The sequence below is a fragment of the Pleurodeles waltl genome, chromosome 6, assembly GCF_031143425.1.
Source record: "Pleurodeles waltl isolate 20211129_DDA chromosome 6, aPleWal1.hap1.20221129, whole genome shotgun sequence".
NCBI lineage: Eukaryota > Metazoa > Chordata > Amphibia > Caudata > Salamandridae > Pleurodeles > Pleurodeles waltl.
Window position 1 is genome coordinate 1,661,331,459 of NC_090445.1, and position 20,502 is coordinate 1,661,351,960.

A 20,502-nucleotide genomic window follows, 5' to 3' on the forward strand; every position below is an offset into this window, starting at 1 on the left:
AGGAAAATTTGAACTAGTGAGTGTTCATTCCATGTTCGCTATACAGGGAGTGCAGAATTATTAGGCAAGTTGTATTTTTGAGGATTAATATTATTATTGAACAACAACCATGTTCTCAATGAACCCACAAAACTCATTAATATCAAAGCTGAATATTTTTGGAAGTAGTTTTTAGTTTGTTTTTAGTTTTAGCTATGTTAGGGGGATATCTGTGTGTGCAGGTGACTATTACTGTGCATAATTATTAGGCAACTTAACAAAAAAAAATATATACCCATTTCAATTATTTATTATTACCAGTGAAACCAATATAACATCTCAACATTCACAAATATACATTTCTGACATTCAAAAACAAAACAAAAACAAATCAGTGACCAATATAGCCACCTTTCTTTGCAAGGACACTCAAAAGCCTGCCATCCATGGATTCTGTCAGTGTTTTGATCTGTTCACCATCAACATTGCGTGCAGCAGCAACCACAGCCTCCCAGACACTGTTCAGAGAGGTGTACTGTTTTCCCTCCTTGTAAATCTCACATTTGATGATGGACCACAGGTTCTCAATGGGGTTCAGATCAGGTGAACAAGGAGGCCATGTCATTAGATTTCCTTCTTTTATACCCTTTCTTGCCAGCCACGCTGTGGAGTACTTGGACGCGTGTGATGGAGCATTGTCCTGCATGAAAACCATGTTTTTCTTGAAGGATGCAGACTTCTTCCTGTACCACTGCTTGAAGAAGGTGTCTTCCAGGAACTGGCAGTAGGACTGGGAGTTGAGCTTGACTCCATCCTCAACCCGAAAAGGCCCCACAAGCTCATCTTTGATGATACCAGCCCAAACCAGTACTCCACCTCCACCTTGCTGGCGTCTGAGTCGGACTGGAGCTCTCTGCCCTTTACCAATCCAGCCACGGGCCCATCCATCTGGCCCATCAAGACTCACTCTCATTTCATCAGTCCATCAAACCTTAGAAAAATCAGTCTTGAGATATTTCTTGGCCCAGTCTTGACGTTTCAGCTTGTGTGTCTTGTTCAGTGGTGGTCGTCTTTCAGCTTTTCTTACCTTGGCCATGTCTCTGAGTATTGCACACCTTGTGCTTTTGGGCACTCCAGTGATGTTGCAGCTCTGAAATATGGCCAAACTGGTGGCAAGTGGCATCGTGGCAGCTGCACGCTTGACTTTTCTCAGTTCATGGGCAGTTATTTTGCGCCTTGGTTTTTCCACACGCTTCTTGCGACCCTGTTGACTATTTTGAATGTAACGCTTGATTGTTCGATGATCACGCTTCAGAAGCTTTGCAATTTTAAGAGTGCTGCATCCCTCTGCAAGATATCTCACTATTTGTGACTTTTCTGAGCCTGTCGAGTCCTTCTTTTGACCCATTTTGCCAAAGGAAAGGAAGTTGCCTAATAATTATGCACACCTGATATAGGGTGTTGATGTCATTAGACCACACCCCTTCTCATTACAGAGATGCACATCACCTAATATGCTTAATTGGTAGTAGGCTTTCGAGCCTATACAGCTTGGAGTAAGACAACATGCATAAAGAGGATGATGTGGTCAAAATACTCATTTGCCTAATAATTCTGCACTCCCTGTAAACTGAATGACAGTATGCACACAATTTTTGTAAATATTCACCAGTGTTGAAACTGCACATTTGAAAGATTTATATTTGTCATTAACATGTAATGCTATCTGTGTTCTACATTAAAAAGTAGAAATACTATATACTTTCATACATTTAGAGGCAATATATGTATTGCCTGTGTATTTTCTTGTTTGCAATGACCTGTAATAGCTAATGCATGCCATTTCTTGTTCTTTCTACAGCTTAAGTGGTCACTAACATCTACCAGCAACTGCGAGGAAACAAAGCAAGGGATCACCTTTAAAAAACGGCCATGCAGCCTGCTCCCCAGGCAGCACTTTCAGGAGCCAGCGGGCCTCCACCACAGATGGGAATGGGCCCGAATGCATATCGGCGCAACAATCCGTACAGCAGACGGTCAAATGTGCAAGCATCTGGGGCAGCTGCCACTGTTCAACCTGTGACTGACCCTTTTGCATTTGGCAGATTGACTCCTCAGAACACACCACTGAATAATCCATCAAAAAGCAATACAGTTGTCGGGCAGGGTGCTTCCTTACCAGCATTTTCACAACCAGCGGCATATGCAGGGGATTATTCACAAGGAATGTATATGTCGTCCCTGGGGTCTGGTCTGGGTTCATATGGAGTACCTTCATCCTCTTCCGGAGCTTCACATGGAGTGTCTACATCTTCTTCAGGGTCTGGTGTAGGTTCGAATGAGGTGCCTGCAACCTCTTCGTGGCCCGGCACAACTTCACAAAGTGGATCATCTCATCCAGGTTTACATGATGGATATATATCATCTTCAGGGACTGGGCCAAGTTCTTATGGGGCCTATACGTCATCTTCTGGGTCAAGACCAAATTCATATGGGGGTAATACTTCATCTTCAGTTTCTGTCACAGGTGCGAATGCGGTGTGTACTGCATCTTCGGGATCTAGTGCACCCTATGTAGCAAATGTGTTTACTTCTGCAAATAGTACTACATCTTCAGGACTGACTGGTTACTTTCCGAACAGCGCAGTTGTCCATCCCAGTAGAGAACCACCACCTCGAAATGAATCCACTCCTCCTTACAGTTTAGGACCTACATTTGAAGGTACGATACGAGAACAGCAGCAGACTGGGAAGCCAAATCAAAACAGACAAGATGTTATTAAAGATTTCAGTGCAGGCCGCACAGTCGCACCTAACACAACCTCATTCCATTCTCACCCAGTCCAGCAAGCCAATCAGTGGAGGCCTTTCCAAGATGGACTACAAACATCTGTTTCAAATTACTTGCCCCCTCCTGTGCCCCCCTCTCAAGCTGTTCCTTCAAGTGTCCCTCACTGTATGAATTCCTCCCTTCCATCGGGCAGTACTCCTTTTACTACACAGGCCCTTGACCCTTCTCGTATTGGACAACTACATCAAAGTACTCTTTCCACACCTCTAGTAGGTGGTGCTGAAAGAAGCACAATAGGCGTTTCTCAAAGCAGCACTTTACAGTTTAACCACTCATTTCAGCATGAAAAGACCTATAACCAGACTTTGGGACAGAACAATAATTTCTACCGCCAGCCTTACACAGAAAGCTTTTACCCACAATCTATCACACTGGACCAGAACCGTGAAGAACCCATGTTTTTAGCCCATAACGCTGAAAGCCATTTGCGTAATAGGACTGAGACAGCCAGCTCCCAAATCCCTACAGATTCTGGAACAATCTCAATGTTCTTCAAAGGGGATGAGGCTGAAAATGAAGAAATAGTTCCTTCTGAAAAACAAGCAGGCAGTCAAAGAGTAGAATCTGATTCTTACGCTCAGCAGAGTTCTGCACAGGCATACATATCGCCTCTTTATGTTCAACAGCATGCAGCAAATATACCACCACAGGCACCTGTTAATATGAGTTCAATTAATGAGACTGCCCCTATGGGCATAGAGCAGTATTTTTCTCTGAGTGTAAGCAACCAAGATGACTGTAGTAACCCTTCAGATGTTAATGTAAATCATAAAACGCAGGTTGGTGATCCCCCAGTTGCCAGTGGGACACAGTATGACAATGTCGAGAACTTGGAGTGTGTTCAAAATCAAGAAGTTCTGCCAAGTGAGCCATTAGATGCCAACTCTCTGTCCCCTAGCTCAAGTTCTGATATGTTCCGGTATGGCCCACTACCTGGACCACCAGTCCTAAAGAACAGCATTGCAGGGCACTCTGAAGGGGGACCAAACTTGGAGACTCCTGATTCTGTATCTCATCCTGTTCGGTCTGATAGTGTCTCCTCTGGGTATAGTAATGTAAGTCACCGGAGTGCTTCTAGTTCGACAAGGCCCCAGGAGTTAACTGGTACCTTTATTCAGCAAGAAAGTGGAAAACCAGAGGAGTCCCCTTCGGGCTTTTTTAAGCAGATTGATTCTTCTCCCATAGAGGGGGATTCAGGTGGACAGAACATTTCCAAGAATAATATGCATGCCAATTTGTCGAACACTCCAACTCCTAGTCCGCCCAAACCCACAGGAATATTTCAGACCAGTGCAAATAGTTCTTTTGAGCCCGTCCGTTCTCATGGGATTGGCGTGAGGCCAACAGAAGTAGATCAAGCCAAGATGGTAGGGGAAGTTAGAGAGAACCCAGAGATCCAAAGTAAGACAAGACAGACCAGCACCACTGTTGCAACCTCTCCAGGCAACCTTGAGCAGCCACCTGACAATTTGGAAAATATTTTCATGCCCCAAGCACATCCTTTCTTTCATCTAGGAATTGGAGATCCTAGTAATGTTTTGCAACCACTAAGGGCCCCTTCCATGGAACCTACTCTCCTTACCTTAGAAAAAAGACCCTCCTCTCGAGCACATGGAGCAAACAAGAAGTGTGAAAGTCCAGCTACCACTCTTTGGGCTCAAAGCGAGTTGCCTGTTTTTGGGGCAAATGTTCTCCTTGCTCCCGCAGCACCTGCTGTGCATGTTCCTCCTAAACCAAGGAACAAAGATATAATCCAGCCTCCAGAAGTGGGAATATTGGATCTCAAATCTAACAGTGGTCCTGCTCACGGGCAGCCTTCTCCGGAGGGAAATGTTTCTTCAGAAAATCTTGAAAATCCTCCAAAAATAGGAGATGAAGAACCATTTAATTCACAGACAAGTTCAGGTTATGCAAGTTTGTTGTCCTCCCCACCTACAGAGTCTTTGCAGAATCCTCTCTTGGTTGCACAACCCAACCAAAGCTACAATTTTTCACAGCCAATTAATTTTTCTATGTCTTCATTACCAAATCAGCTCAACCAGCAAGAAGGCAACTGCATTCTTGGATGTGATGGCAAGTCTGTGTTAACCAATCATGCATCACAGGTTCAGGGGTTGTCTGGTGAAAATGGTGGGACCATAAATAAACCACCCCTGTCCACTGACCTGCCTACTTCTACTTTGGTGCTAAGCACAAGTGTCTCTCAATCCATGGCTTCAGATTCATTGACCCAACACACGTCACAGCAAATTCCACTTAATTTAGCCACTTCTGCCCAAGTAAAGATCAAGGAGGAGCCCATTCTTCCTAAACCAGGGTCAAACCCACAAGTTCCATCATCTCCTGGAACTGTGAAAAATATTTTAACAGGCAGTGCGACTGTGAAGTTAGCTTCACCTGCAAGTCATATAGATTTGCACTATAACAATTCAGCAATACTGCCAAATAGTCTTGAAGAAATGTCCGGTGCTCTTGATTTTACAATGAGCCGGGCATCAAGCAAAGACAGTGCAACTCCTTTTATGCAAATACAAAGCAACTCAGTTGAAGGTGGACCTGTATTTAATCGTAATTCTTTCCTTGTGGGAGAAGGGATGAATGACAGACAAAGTTTCTATCAACAGGTCACGAATGATAAGCAACAGCCTTCTGCATTGCTATCTGAACATAAGCAACATTCAGCACCAGCTACTGTGCCCACGTCTTCTACGGAGCAGCCCAGCGCTTCGAGTTACCAGATGTACCCTGGAAGTAAATCAGTCCAAGAAGCAACTCAAAAAGAAATGCCGACCGAAAGCAATAAACCTCCTCTTGTACCTCCTACAGGAAGTGCCTCACAGCCTTTTACAAGCTATGATACTGCAAGACCTGACCATGCTGCAGAGCGTCTTCAGTCCTCTAGTGCTCCTGCTGCACCTGTTAGCACAAATGATCCTGCAGGGCAGCAAGAACATCCAAGGCCACCGAATTGTCAGACACCACAGCAGGGATTTGGGCCAGGAGTTGATCCATCTGCCTACATGTACTACAGACAACCATATGAGGCATATTCTGCCTATCCGGCGGCTTATCCAGCAGCAGATCCTAGAGCCACGTACGCATTGTCAGATCCCAGAGCAGCTCATCTTTACTATCAGGTAGCAAACTTTCTTTATTTTGATACATCCTAAAGTAGCCAGTGAATAACTTCTGGAAGTCCTTTATACTGAGTAAAAAATATTAATGTTTTGTGATCTTGTGGGGTACTGGTTGCCCACTGTTTCTTTTGTATTACGAAGTACAATCTGGATATGTTTGTCAAACTCGACATATATGGGATGACCTTTTCCAGACATTAATCCTCAAAGAGCTGTATCGGATGTAAGGATTTTTGGCGCTTCAACAAAGCAATGTTTTGCATCTTTCCCTGACAACAGGGCCATAATTGATGTTCTGTGGGCAGTTTAGTTTCCCCTTACTGGTGTAAACTTTGACAGCTGCTTGGTAAATGTAGCCATACAGAGTGAGTTGAGTCCAGGTTTGCAGCCAGTAAGGTGGTTTGGTGGTGGAGAGAAAGTTCAGGATTTGTTTTTGCTAAGTGTTGCCAGACCATATGTGATCAACAGAAAATAGATTTAAGAAGCATTACTGTGGAAGGATTTGGGTCTGGTTGTGTATTGTTTTGCCAGTCGTTGCCTTGTGTGAAACGTTATGTTGAATATAGTAGGCCTGAGTTGCTAATGGATACCAACCAAAGATGACAAAGGCTAGAGGTCAGGTTGAGTCCTTAGATAAAATACGTCCATTGCCACAGTCTGATCTGTTTGTTATGAAACATGGTAAGAGGCTTCAGGCAGTTTATTTATTTTAGTTGTGAAAAGGAGTTGATAAAGGCAATAAATATTTAAGGGTAGGTTGTTATTAAATATGAAAGTATGTAGAAACTTATTTTTACATGATATCTCACAGATTACAGTAATCGGCAAGGATTTTAGTGTTGGCTACCACCTCTGACAGAACCTGGGAGTAGATATGCACTATGAAAATCCTTTCTAGACTTGTCCTGGGAAGGTCTGCCAGGTTAGTTTTCTGCCAGGCTGGTGGAGCAAATTCTTTCTCCTTTTCGTTTGTATGAATATCCTTTACGTTCTGCTTCGGCCACTCAGCCCTCTCAAACGTTTAACTTTATCGCCCTGTGAGTGACAGTGTTTTGCCTGATGACAAATGGTCCTTTGAAATGGGTACCCAAACATTAAACAAAGTGTGGCAAGCTAACCCATTTACTGTGATGACCTACATTGCATTTATGATGAATTCAGTTTTCTTCAAACAGAGTTAGGAAAACCCAGTTGTAACTTGCCAAAATCTCTGACAAAAACTCGTGAGACATTGTGTGCAGAATGTGAATTAGAGAAAGCATGCCCAATGTATGATCCAAAGTTGTAAGTGCCCGAGTACCAAAACATGCTGGTTTTGTTTTGGGCCTTACTGCTCGGCTGCTTTTCTAATTAAAAGTGTGGTTTTGCATAATGTTCAATCAATTTAAGAAGCAGTTTCTTGATATAGGCGATGCAGGGAAATATCAGTAAACCACAGGTGAAATGAGCGGCTGTATTTTGCAATTGTCATGTAGATGCAAGCAGCTTTCATACATCAGGCCAAAAAATATCCAGCTTTTTTGTATAGACCTTGCACTGAGATTAGCTGAGTTTTTTTTGTTTTGTGCATATTGAGTGGATTTCTAGCATTTGTAATGGCAAAATATTCAGTGCATCCAAACTTGTCATTGACTGATATGTCCAAGAAGCTCAGTTGTGCCAAAAATATAAAGCTAGTGGAGTTTACTGTTTACGATCGGATCAACATGCACATCTTCGATCGTGGGTCCCAGAATGGTACCCCTGGTTTGCAGGACACTCCCACCTCACAGTCCTGGGTACTAGCTTTGCAGTTCTTGCCTGTTTTGTTTGGTGAAACCTATGGTGTTCTGAACTGATGAAGATGGTTTTTGGCTGTTTGGAAAGGTCCACTGTATCCAAAGGAAGGGAAGAACACTGAAATTGTGTAATTATCTTTTATTTTGTTAGTGATTATGAAATGGTGCACCCCATTTTTCTACTTCTTAAAGATGTGTACATTTTGGAAGACCCTTACCTCTAAGTTATAGAACGGATGCTGGGAAACTTGACAGGAATATGTGGGAGGAAAGAAACAAAGACAAGTAAAGTGTCTGGTTAGCCTGACTTAGTGGCATCGGTTGATGAAGGGGAATCCATTAAGAGCAACCCTATCCTAGAGCTATACGTAGAAAATAGATATGAAACTGAATTTGGTGAGTAGTCTTCGTCCCTTATTGTCTGATATCTTTTCTAACAACAAACATAATATATATTTTTTAAATCTCTGCTTTGAACGGTTATAAGGTGTAATGACCCACTCAGTCCTTCCAGGTCACAGTTTCTCTACTCTGTGGGTTAACCATTCCAAATCATGAACACTACATAATGAATACACACAAAGGTGAGAGAGACGCTTTGCGAAATGTAATTTACTAAGTCATGCAGGTTACAAGGTAGCTAAGGAAGTATTACTCCACAAAAATTCTGTGAAGTACCCAAAAATGCTCAGACTAAGATAACAAATCATAGTGTCAAGAAGTTCTTTATTTCTTTCTTGAAATGCTATGAAGATCACAGCCAGTGTGTTTCATCCTAAAAACGGCATTACTTAGCTGAAAGACAGCAGAGCGCTGTATAAGCTCCACGTCGAAGACGCTGTCAGCATGTAATTTTACATGCATTGAGAAAACCCAAAAGTGATTCCTACCCTTACGGTCTCCATAGTAAGACTTGGGGATGAGTGTGTTTAGAGTTCGGGAGAGTGCGGTGGGGATGGGACATCAGGTTATATTTTCACCAGAAACGTTATTTTTTTTTCTTGTTTACATGTGGCCTGACACTGATGCCATTGCTATAGGGAATTGTGGCCAATAAAAAGATTCAAGGTGTAGTTAAGGCACCTTTGCCTCCACAGGCAACAAGAATGCATGTAAGTTTGATATGGTTGAGGACGTTTTCCTCATTCTTTTAAGCCCTGTTAGCTAATAAGACTTAAGCTGAAAATCGAACTGCTTTATATTAATGTTCTCAGAAAAATCAGTATAATGGTGACAGTCGGACACATATTTGAACCCTGAGATCATTCAAGGGTTGGTGTCTGTTTGTATTAATGTTAAAAAAAAATGTTCTAGAAGAAATTGGAGTATGCTTGCCATTTTAGTTCTTACATTTGCTAAACATTTTCTTTATGTGCAGCAGTGTTACAGCTGAACAGTGTTGTATATTTTTGAGTAGCCCTTTCTAATGTTAATATTTTGTTGGACATTGCATTATATCTATTTTTCCCCTGTTTTTCTCAGTTTGAGGTTCCTCATAGCTGTTATAGATGTAAAACAGACTGTATTTTAAGTGTGGCAGTGTTTCTCAGTCCTCATTCTCTTACATGTTTCAGAATGCATATGGTCCCTATGACCCACGTTACAGACCTTATGACATTACTAATGCTGCCTACGTGGACCCTGGTCGATACCATTATGTGGAACCTGAGCGACCTAGTTCCCGATGTAGTCGTACCTCTGATAGGCCATCCTCTAGGTATGTACACGGTGTTGATGTATTTTAGTTTTTTCTCTTTTCACATGTTGTTTTTATGTAGATCTGTAGTGTAGGATTTGCCAGTGCTTCCATTCAGGAGTCCCCAGCCTGATTTTGACGAGTCCATCTGTATCATGGCGAATACGTTTTTAGGTTCTCCCGGCCTGCTTTATATGAAATAGAAGTACCATTTACTTCTCTGCTCACCTGCCTGTGATAAGCTGACAGTCCAAGGAATACTGTGTACATGTCCATGTAGTAAGGGGCACTAGTAAAGTGTGGAGTAACATCACATTCTGTTACAGTGCCCTTATCTGCAATCCATGTAGAAAGCTTACTTTAGTTATTTGTCTCCCCTGATTGAGTGTTTTCAAGAAAATAACACACCTGAGGATTGAAATAATAATGAATGTGTACCTCGCTGGGTTTAATTAGTTTGTCTAAATGCCGCACATTTTTAATTGATATGATGAAAATGGGTTGGTACGGTAAGCATACTGGGCATTTACAGTATTTTCTAATGTATTTTCTATGATAATGAAGATAGGATGTATTTTGTTTTTGTGATGATGAATTGCTATAAAATTTGTACATAAACTGCACCATAATTGTAAAAAGATCTCAGTTTGGTGTTGAATAACACACAAATACCTTCCTTGTAATTACTCGAAGATCTCAAGAAAATTGGCAACTAATGTGCAAGACAGCTTAATGTAAAGTTACACATTTGAGGTGAAACCAAGAGTAGCTGAGGAAGGGAGAAGGATTATCCAGTAACCTCGTATTTTCTAACACTGTGAAACTCCATAAAGCTTTGCATAGTGGGGTTTAGACCGTAATCAAGGAAGTTGCATACAGCTGTATTGTGTTGAGTCTAAAGCTGGCATCATCAAAATGATAACCATAAATAGTAGCCCTAGTGGAGAGCTAGTAAGATGATGCAGTGTCTTCATCCAGTTGATAAGAAATGCATGGATTGAAAGCTTTGTAGTGGATGGGGTAGCCCCCTTTCCTAAGTGAGAAATATTTAATCTGTATTGTATGTAAACACACACAAGTTAGGTTTTACAAATACTTTCTTAAAATTCTGGTGTGTATTCAAGAGTTCTAGTGTGGTGGATACTAACCAGTCTGGTATGGATTACTTACCCTCACTACATCTTAAGCTACGGTTTTAAAAAAACTGCTTACTAAACTCAGTTTAATACAAGGAAGTAGCTAATTACTCAGAGTTACGGCTTTCTCTTCGTTGTTCTTAGACAAGGCTATGGAGAGGACTACGGATCTCAGAAAGCTGGATGGGGGCCCCCCAGTGATTATTATGGTTACTATCCAAGCCATTATGACTATGGAGGTAAGAAAAGGCAGGTAATGGTTAACGATTTGCTAATTATGACCTCACTGTGCCCTTTTTATACCAGCAAATTTGAGAATATTTTGACACATTTAGTCAGCATCTTCTGTTCTGCCAATAAAGATGGGTGCATGTAATGGTTCAGTGGGTAATGTTAATATCTGTGGGGGGAAAAAATGAAAAGCAAGTAGCGTTACATGTCAGAATTTCTGCAGTTTGTTTGGTACTGTAAGTAATTCTTTAATAATGTTCACAGACGTTTCTTCTCTTCAACTCGCGCTTTGCAGTGAACTGTAACACTATTTTCCTATGTTCATCTCCAGAGTGCCTTCTGTGTTCCAGAATATGGCTCGGGTGAAGTGGACAGCAATTTGTTGTGCTCCTTATTATGGTGCTTGGTTGGTTGGTTCGATGGCGATTAATGGATGGGTGATTAAGTAGGTTGGTTGGTTTGATGGCAATGAGTGGATGGTTGTTAGGTAGGTTGGTTAGTTCAATAGCAATGAATGGATGGTGGTTAGATAGGTTGGTTCGTTCGATGGTGGCTAGGTAGGTAAATTGGTTGGTTCGTTTGATGGCAATGAATGAATGAATGAATGGATGGTGGCAAAATTAGGCAAGGAAAAACCTTGGTTTATCAAGTCTATTTATTTAGAGCACTGAGTGGTGAAATTTGTTTTTTAACTGGCACAATATTCCAGATATTCAGTGCAGTAGTCTTCACATTCTCATTGCTTAAAACATGCACACTTCTCATCCCTCAAACAGGGGCAGGAAGCCATTTCTCAAAATATACAAGTTAATATATAATTAAAGCAGGCTTTACCTTTGCGATCAAAGATAATGCAATCCAGAAAAAAACACTTACAAAACAGTTGACATATGAGCCATCTGGGAGGGAAACAGTTTCATGGAACAGGGGTAATTACGGTCACTCTATTTCAGAGGATGTCATAAAACTTTAGCAACTCCTAACTGGGTAAAATTGGAAATCTTTGGTGTCAGCAGTCAAACTGATGATGAGAAGTGAATGGATTGTAGAGAACAACCAATCTAGTGCTCATTCAGCAGATATTTATGAGATTGTGCAGAGCTTAGTTAGGCATCGTTTGTCTTACGCTGGATCTGATATCTCACGGGAGGGCTTATTAGTTGCCCTTGCCATGAAGCCACCGTACTGCTTTTTTCAGTGTGAAGAGGATGTGGATACCAAGAATCTTTATGAATATCTTGAGAGTTGCAAAATGATAAATGACAGCTTCTAAAACAGGCAAAGAATAGCAGCTATACATGTTTTGTCACAAAAGGTGACCTTGTAAATACCAAGCATAAATGACCTGGATCCTTTCTGGTGGAGTCTCTGCTCCACCCCAGCCCTCTCCACTTACTGGGGGGACTGGGACTGCTCCGAGGGGACTTCGTTGGGCCCCATCTAGCTCTGACACCAGCAAGGCGTTACCCGGCAGCTGAACCCACAGGCACAATATGGGAGATGGGGGCTCCGGCGGCCGCTAGGCCCGTCCCTGGTGGGTGTACCTGCAACCGTGTGGAGACAGCTTTGGATTGCCAGACAGCTGTGGGACCTCGGCGGTGTCCCTTGAGGGGGTGGTGAGTGACACCCAGTCACCCTGATTTCGGTCAATGCCAGGCGGTGTCCCGGCGCGTTTGCTCCAGAGCAGTTACTTGGTCTATCAGTCACGCCTGGGCCCCAGTAGGGAGGCAAGCATGTGCCGAATCCAGATGCAGGTGGGCCCGGAGTCCAACACGTTAAGGGCCCGAACTACACCTGTCCGCTTTGGGTGGTGCCCGTGGCCTTTGGGGCCTTGGACCGCGCACTGAGCGGCCTACTAGGATTACACTCCCTGCCATGAGAACTGCTCCTACGGAGAGAAGCCTGGAGCAGAGAGGCTCTTACGGTGACTACACCTGGGTCCCATAGTAAACAGCAGCCTCTACTAGCGGTACTCCAGCCCACTACTACTTATGACACCAACCATTAAGGGACACTACACCCTGGGAGCTGCTGGTCGTAATTCAAGCTATATCGCCCCATGATACAGGCCTACAGCAGCAATGGGGGCCGGGGGAGGCAATGCTTTGAGGAGACTGATTCTCTCCCCTTGCATTCAGTAACTGGGCAGCACCTGAGGCTGGGATGGCCGTGGACAGCACACTGCGGCAGGGCACACCAGCAGAACAGCTGATTTTCCCGCATCCTCCAACTACTCCCTTCAGGAGGAGGAGCTACAAATCTGTCCACAGCCCGGAGCAAAAAAGACCGCTCCCTGCAGGAAATACTGACTCGGCTCCCAGGGGTCAGGCAGGAGATAAACCATCCAGAAGGGGGCCCACTCACTCACCGGAGACAGATGACACAAATAGCCCAGTGACACACTCTTTCCTAGAGGCCTTGTTTGCCTTCCTTCGTGACGACCTACTGGCGGTCAGGAAGGACCTCTCCTCTGACTAAGGTGGGGGGGAGACATACGCCGTGACTTGGATGACGTCCGGGAGAGGGTCTCCGCGCCGGAGGACAAAGATACCGGACGTAGTGAAGAGATGGAATGGCTACAACAACAAATTATCCAAGACCAGTAACTGGACCTTCAGGCACATGTGGAAGACATAGAGAATCTCTGTCGGCAGAATAATATCCACTTTCAAGGGATACCAACTGATGCCGAAGGAAAGGACTTGCGGGAATATATCGCAGCTCTCTTTCGGTTCATCCTAGCAGATTCTCCCCTAAAAAAGATAAAACTTGACCAACTGTATCGAGTGGGACAACCATGCAGATATCTTGGTGTATGTATACGGCTTCCAATTGGAAAAGGCTTTCCTACGCAAGGCCTGCACCATGCACCTACTTCAATTCAGAGGTCATACTCCTGTGCTCTTTCTGGACCTTGCGGCCATAGCACTCCAGAGGTGTTGGGATTTTCGCCCTATCACCTCCCATCTGCGCAACACTGGCATTCTATACTCCTAGGGTCACCCTTTCCGGATTATCTTTTGCTTTGAAGGGAAACTTTACCAGCTCTGATCTGTTCGTGAGGATTGCCAAGTGCTGGGTACTGTGGAGTCCACCTCTTGAGAGTCGTTCATCCAGCCCTACAGGCCAGACGTCCTGGAGAGGGCTGTGTGGAAGGTGGCCCAACCACGCCACGGGAGTCCCACGCCCAGAATCTGAAACCATGGCCCTCGAGAGCCACGCTGTGTTGGAATAACTGGCTGGGTACATCAACAAGCTGGATGCATCCTCAAGGCTGGGACACTCAGCCTTGTCCGTACTCCTTTCCGGCAGAAGGGCCAAAATAGGTGGAGACTGACCTCGAGAGCTCTTTCGACTTCTGATTGCAGATGGGATGGTTCTCCCTCATGGGGCTACCTCCTGGGACGGTTTGCCCGCTTGGACCACATGTTATCTATTGTTTCCATATTTGATGGACTATTGCAAGTTTTTGATGATGTTGTTCTTCCTATGTTTGTGTGGGGGGGAGGGGTATGGTTTTCCTAATGCCTTATCCTAGCAGGATTTTCCTTTGGCCTTCTGTCTACCTTTGGCGTGCATGGTTGTGGTGTGCAACAGTTCTGTGGGGCACTCCTTCAGGGTACTCTGGGGGTCTTTTTTATTTTTTCCAGACACTGGCATACTCCATGTAGTCACTATGGGTCTTAAATCCTTAGTCTCAATATTCAGGGCCTCAACAATGCTGCAAGGAGTCTGGCCGTTCTTTCCCCTCTTGAGCAATCTGGGTGCAATGTTTGTCTCCTCTAGGAGACTCCTCTACTTTCTAAATACGTCCATAGGATGCACTCCTGAAAAGTTCCCATGTCAACTTTTGCTTTACTAAGAAGGGTGGGGTTGCCATCTTTTTTTCATGGGGCGTTAAGGAGGACATTCTATCCTCAGTAGCAGATGTCAAGGGATGCCTCCTCGCAATCAGGCTTAAGATAGATTCCTTCCACTTTACTTTGGCAAACCTCTATTTCCCCCATCACACACAGGGTCTTTCATCATGAACTCCCTAGCACCGGTGTTCCAGTCTCCTAATGCAGCTATCCTGGTAGGGGGTATATGATTTTGGTAATGAATTCTGAAACGGATCGTTCCAGACATTGCTCGGATCAAGCTGAGGCCTTCTCGGCCACATGTATTCAGTAGCTCGTCGAGCGCGGCATGCAGGACGTCTAGCAACACTTACACCCCACCTCTAGGGATTACACATGTTACTCTGCGGCCCATAGTAAGACCTATCGTCTTGATTACTTCTTCACCACTCCTACCATGTTAGATCTTATATTGGACGCATTCATTGCACTGCACTTGCTCTCCGGCTATGCCCCCTTAACCTTAACACTTCACCTACCCTACCTTTGTCCTCCCAGCTCTGATTGGTGGCTGCAGGAGTCCCTCCTCCAATCCCCTGCAACGGCCTCTTCTATCCGACAGATGATTTTGATCTACCACCAGCACAATGACATGGGGGAGACTCCCCTGGCATCTGTCTGGGAAGCTTTGAAGCTAGTAGTGTCAGGAGAACTGATTGCCGTGTCAGCAGCAGGTAATAACTCTGTAGGGAGTAGCGGCAGTCACTGTCTCTGAAATGAAGGCAATTCGTAAGCGCACCGGAGCACATAGTCTGGAGGAAGCCTCAGAAAGCCATGCTCCTCAAATGCCTGGACTTGAATAGAGCAGAGTACGTGATACTGTGTCTTAAGCATGAATTTTATCTGGGGAGCAACCAATGTGGTTGCATGCTGGCACATAGCCTACGTAGCAAGACTCACACAGGGGCAGTAAAGAAGATCTGCATCCCCCTCTTCAGAGGACACAGGTTCTGCGAGGGCATTGCCTTGGCTTTTCAAGCTTTTTATGGTGCCCTCTATGCGGCAGAGGCGATCCCTTGAGCCACCACTGTTCCGCCACATTTACCTTCCTGCCCAAGGCAGAAGCCTCTTCGCTGGATGGCCCCATATGAGTGGATGAGGTGATTTCAGCAATTACTCATCCAAACCGATGAAGTCACCCCAGCCAGACGGCTTCAGCTTGCAATTTTACTAAATTTTCTGTCAAGACATGGCCTGCTGCTTACACAGCTGTTCATTTCCTTCGCAGAGATGGGTTCGCTCACACTCTATGCTAGACGCTGTCATCTCGGTGATTCCTAAACAAGGTAAGGACCCGACCTTGTGTAGGACCTATAGGCCCAGCTCCCTTTTAAAATCGACGCAAAACTATTTACCAGCATACTCCTGCACCGCCTTTATCTCCTAATCCTGACCTTGTTGTTGACCTTGTCCAAACTGGATTTATTACTTCCCGACAATGTGGCGATAATACCAAGCATCTCCTACATCTTACTGGCAAGATGCATCAGACGAGCAAGGAGGCTCTCTTGTTCTCTATTGACGCAGAGAAAGCTTTTGACCCTTCCTCATGGTCTTGTCTCTGCATGTCCTGGATGGGCAGGATTGCGGCAGCTAAAATGACTTTTCTCCAGTGCATCCTATTCATGTTTCAGACCTTGCCACTGACCCCACCCCAGGGTGTGATCCTGTGCCTTCAGGTCGATATTAACAGTTCCATCTGGGACAGCAAGTAACCCCGCCTTCATCAGCATTTAATATCCCACCCGAAACCTCTGTTGCTTCGATACTACTGGGCGGCCTAGCTGCATTACATACTTAAGTGGAACTGGCCAATGTCGGAAAAGCATTGGTCTGTTATGGAGAAATCCATCGTGGGCTCCCACATTTGAAAGCAAGTCTGGCTTCCTTGTAAACACAGGGTGTGGGGGTTTATATTCTTCACCAGTCACACGCACAATGTTTGCGGTGTGGGATGCAGTTGCAGTTAAGGCAGCCCCCCTTCCCTTCCCCTGTGACTCCCATACTGGCTAACCCAGACTTTGCCACCTGAGATGCAGCCCAAACAATTCCGAAGATGGAGGGAGGTAGGATGCAAGCGGATCGGCTGTCTTTTCGAGACTCTGGGGATTATACCATTTGCCCCACTCAAAGACGACTACTCCTTGACAAACTCAGATCTGGTGCACTACCTCCAGCTTTGCCACTGGGTGTCTGGGCCGGGGATTAGGCCACTGTTTCCCTTTGAGAGATGGATCTTGCTCATTGCCTCATATTTAAGCCCTATGCCTGCCTGGGCAGAGAGGTGAATCCACCCAAACTAAAGGACAGATGAGCTAGGCAGAACCCTCCCCACTAAGGAGTGGGGTGATATTTTTTGCAGAGCACACCACACTACATACAACATGGCTGGTAACGAAACCACATCCAAACTTGTCTCATTGTTATTTGAACTCACTACGAATACATCAGTGGGATTCAGCACATTGTAAGGAGTGCTGGTGGGGTTGTGGTGGTACTGGGACCATAATCCACCTTATGTGGCACTGCCTGAAGCTCACTCGGTACTGAGATCAAATCCTGCAAGACACTGATACAGCCTTCGACACCTCAATTCCCAGGTTCCCTGCATACACAATATTAGGCCTCTCAAATCCCCTGATTTATCCTCTGCATTCTGTCAGAGGGAGGCACATGGCTGTGGCTTTAGCGACGGCCCACCAGGTCACTCTCTCAGCAAGGCACTGACAGGTTACCTGACCACACCTCCTGGCTACACAAACTTAGGTTTATCTTGGGAATGGAGAGGTTGGCCCTGATGGCCGAGTTGGACTGCTACATGCTCTGACCTGTGGGCTCCCTTCATTCGCCTCCTCTCTTTGAATTCCAGGAATTGCCCTACTTACTTGCAACTCCTGTGTTTGATTCCCGACCAGTCCCTGGAGTCTGCTCCGGCTCCTACTGAAAACTCCATGCACTTAACACCTATCCTGATTCTGCATGGCGCCACTATAACTGCCACATTAGATACCATGGCACTGGGGTTTGGAGTGGGGGTGGAAGTGGGTTATTTCCTTTTTTTTCTTTGTATGCGTTATTCTTCTGTGCCTCACATTAGCTGACGGCCCCAGGGTTAAGGGCGTTTTCTAAATGTCTGACTTAACTCGCTTTCTGTACTTGCATGCGGCCGGCCCTAAGGGTTGTACTCGAATATGCTTTGTACTCACTGAGTATTGGCAATATTAATAAAAATAATTGTTCCATAAGGTGACAATGCCTTGGGCTGGAGCGTGTTCTTGTCCTCGTAGCGGTCAAATTATGGCAGGCTCGTCTGTACCCCATGCAAGATTACTCTGTTTAGCAAAGCAAATAATTAGAATCCTCTAGTCTGAATCTTTAGTCTTTTGTGAAGGCTGGATGATAATTAACAAAGTGAGATAAAAGTCCTGAACCAGTTTCACGAAACATGTTGAATAGGAAACTGATAAAACCAGTGAACATAATCTTTTAGAGAAACTCAGCTGTAATTTGATATTAAGGTATTGGATGACGACTCCAATCACTGAATCTGTGTTTAGCATTACAGACTTACAAAACTTCTCTATATTTAGAAAACTGAATGCCTGCTTTACATTTTAGTAGATGTTGCACTGAGGCGGTAGCTAATCTGGAACGCAGGCTTTTCAACTCTGTTAATAGCAGTCCAAAGTGGTATTTTCATGGTTAAGGTCTAAATGAAATCTTGGAAGTATAGGCACGGCGGCAGGCCAGGAGTCAACACTGGGCCACTGTGTAGTTGAGGTAAGGTCCTGTTAGTTGTTTTTATTTTTCTTGCAGTTGGACTGAGAATGCTGAACAATTCACAGTTCGGTGACAAGCTGTAGGTCTTTGACAAAGATGCAGACCGACCTCCTACTGTTTGTTTCTTTACTCTGTTGCAGTGGAAACTTTACATTTTTGAATAGTTCCGTACTAGAGCTGTCCTCTGACAGGAGGGCATGCCAAGCACTCACAAAGTGGTGGTGGAGGAGGAGAGTGGAGAGTATACAGACTTCCAACTGAGTTTAACGAATGACTCTTGACTCTTTCTCAGTCATATTCCTTCCTTCCCCACGCTTGTAGTGTGATGGAAGACACAAAGAATTACACTTACAAAAGGAGGTGAACAACAAGGTCTTTATTGATGTGGAAGTGGTCATGAGCCTTGCTCGCTGTTACTCATAATATGACATTCTCTAGAACCAATAAGCATGGCATCAGCATAAGGGGAAAATATTTCACTGTAGTGCAGCAAATACATTTTGCAGTTACATTGCCTATTTAAAAATAAATAAACCTTGAGGAAATAGTCATAGATTTCCACCACTTTTGTTCATTGTTTTTTTTTTTTTTTTTTTTTTTTTTTTTTTTTTTTTTTAAAAGGAGCAAGTCATGGTACTACTCAGATGAGCAGCATTTATTTATTTGCACTCTTATGTTTTGCATATTTGCCACTTCAGAGCTTTTTTTCTCTTGGGCTTGTTAATGCCAGTCTCTTAAGGAAATGGCTAGCTTGGCGTGAGTCTTTTAACATTCCGAAGAATAATTTCATCTCGGAATAACTTTTGGCAACACTGCGTATATATGCAAGCACAATAATGCTCCTGCTAATCTCTCACTAGCTCACAGATTACTGTATTGTAGTCTAAGGTTAGGATATACCGCTTGTTGAGAGGTTTCCAGACACAAGTGAAGGGTGGTGTGGTCCAAGTTGAAGCTAAAGCCTCAAAAACTTTCAATGAGAACGATTTTCTTGTCTTTCTGATCAGAATCGTTATGCCTTAGGCAGGAAAATACCTATGCACAGAGCTAGAGGGGTGGAGGAGTGCCAGACCTCAGATGAGTAAGGTTCAGAACATCGGACACAGGCAAAAAAACAAAACAGAAAAAAAAATCTGACAGCCTACGATGTTCTACCACTGTGTACTAAAAGGGACCTGAACAGCCAATACCTATGGTGTAGGGTTAGTGGAGCTGTATAAGGAAAAGGGGATAGGGTACGTTTACAAAAGTTTAGCCCAGAGTAAAAGAAACCCCATTACCAAACGTGCATGACATCTGTACAATAAAAAGAAAGTGCAGCGCGCAAAGGGCAGAGAAGGGAAATGGACTACAGGCAGAAAAGGAGACAGCCTGCAGGCTATAAATGAGTAACCAAAGTTAGGCGTGGCATCAGGGTCTCTAGCTAAGGGCGGTCATCAGGTCCACTGGGAAAAGAGAAAGTAGTCCTACTGGAGCAGCAGAAGCGAGGTAAGTGGGAAGACTTTACGGCCGTCATCAGTTCACACTAAGCCAGCGGGTTTACTGCGGGGTTCTACTTAACATGTAAACAAATATCTATACGTGTAATCAACAACATAATACTGACTTTGGCATGTAAACTGCTTATTGTTATGAATTTCACATAACTTCCTTGACTTGTACTGTACCCTGGTTGAGAGATGGGTCTAGACATGTTATCATTGACCATAAAGTCCACTGTTGAACCACTGCTGTTAATTGCTTCTTCCGCACCACCTGCCCCCCCAGGTACATTTAGTGATTATGTCCAGCATATTGCTTTGTAAAGAAGAATCCTAAAATTATATACTGAGGCTTAATCTACTTTGAACTGCTTTAAAGGTTTCCTTATTGTAGGTACTACTTCAGTCTTATGACTTGTCTGTTTGTGTTTTCTGTCCATTGCACCCTGTTCATCAGCTCCCAGTTGTGTACTAGATGTCACTGCAAACACAGCTATTATGAAATTACAAACGGTTAAAGCAATTTATTTCTGT

At 44.2% G+C, this 20,502-nt stretch overlaps 1 protein-coding gene across 6 annotated transcripts in view; it reads left to right on the plus strand.

Moving 5' to 3' along the window:
* SEC16A (SEC16 homolog A, endoplasmic reticulum export factor) overlaps positions 1-20,502 on the plus strand; it is a 300,868-nt gene that overhangs the window by 9,444 nt on the left and 270,922 nt on the right. For all 6 annotated transcript variants that reach the window (XM_069241597.1, XM_069241599.1, XM_069241601.1 and 3 more), the window contains exons 2-4: positions 1,841-5,967; positions 9,320-9,462; positions 10,722-10,816. In XM_069241597.1, the coding sequence (XP_069097698.1) occupies positions 1,912-5,967; positions 9,320-9,462; positions 10,722-10,816 (4,294 nt within the window). In that variant the 5' untranslated portion in view covers positions 1,841-1,911. The remainder of the gene's footprint in view (positions 1-1,840; positions 5,968-9,319; positions 9,463-10,721; positions 10,817-20,502) is intronic.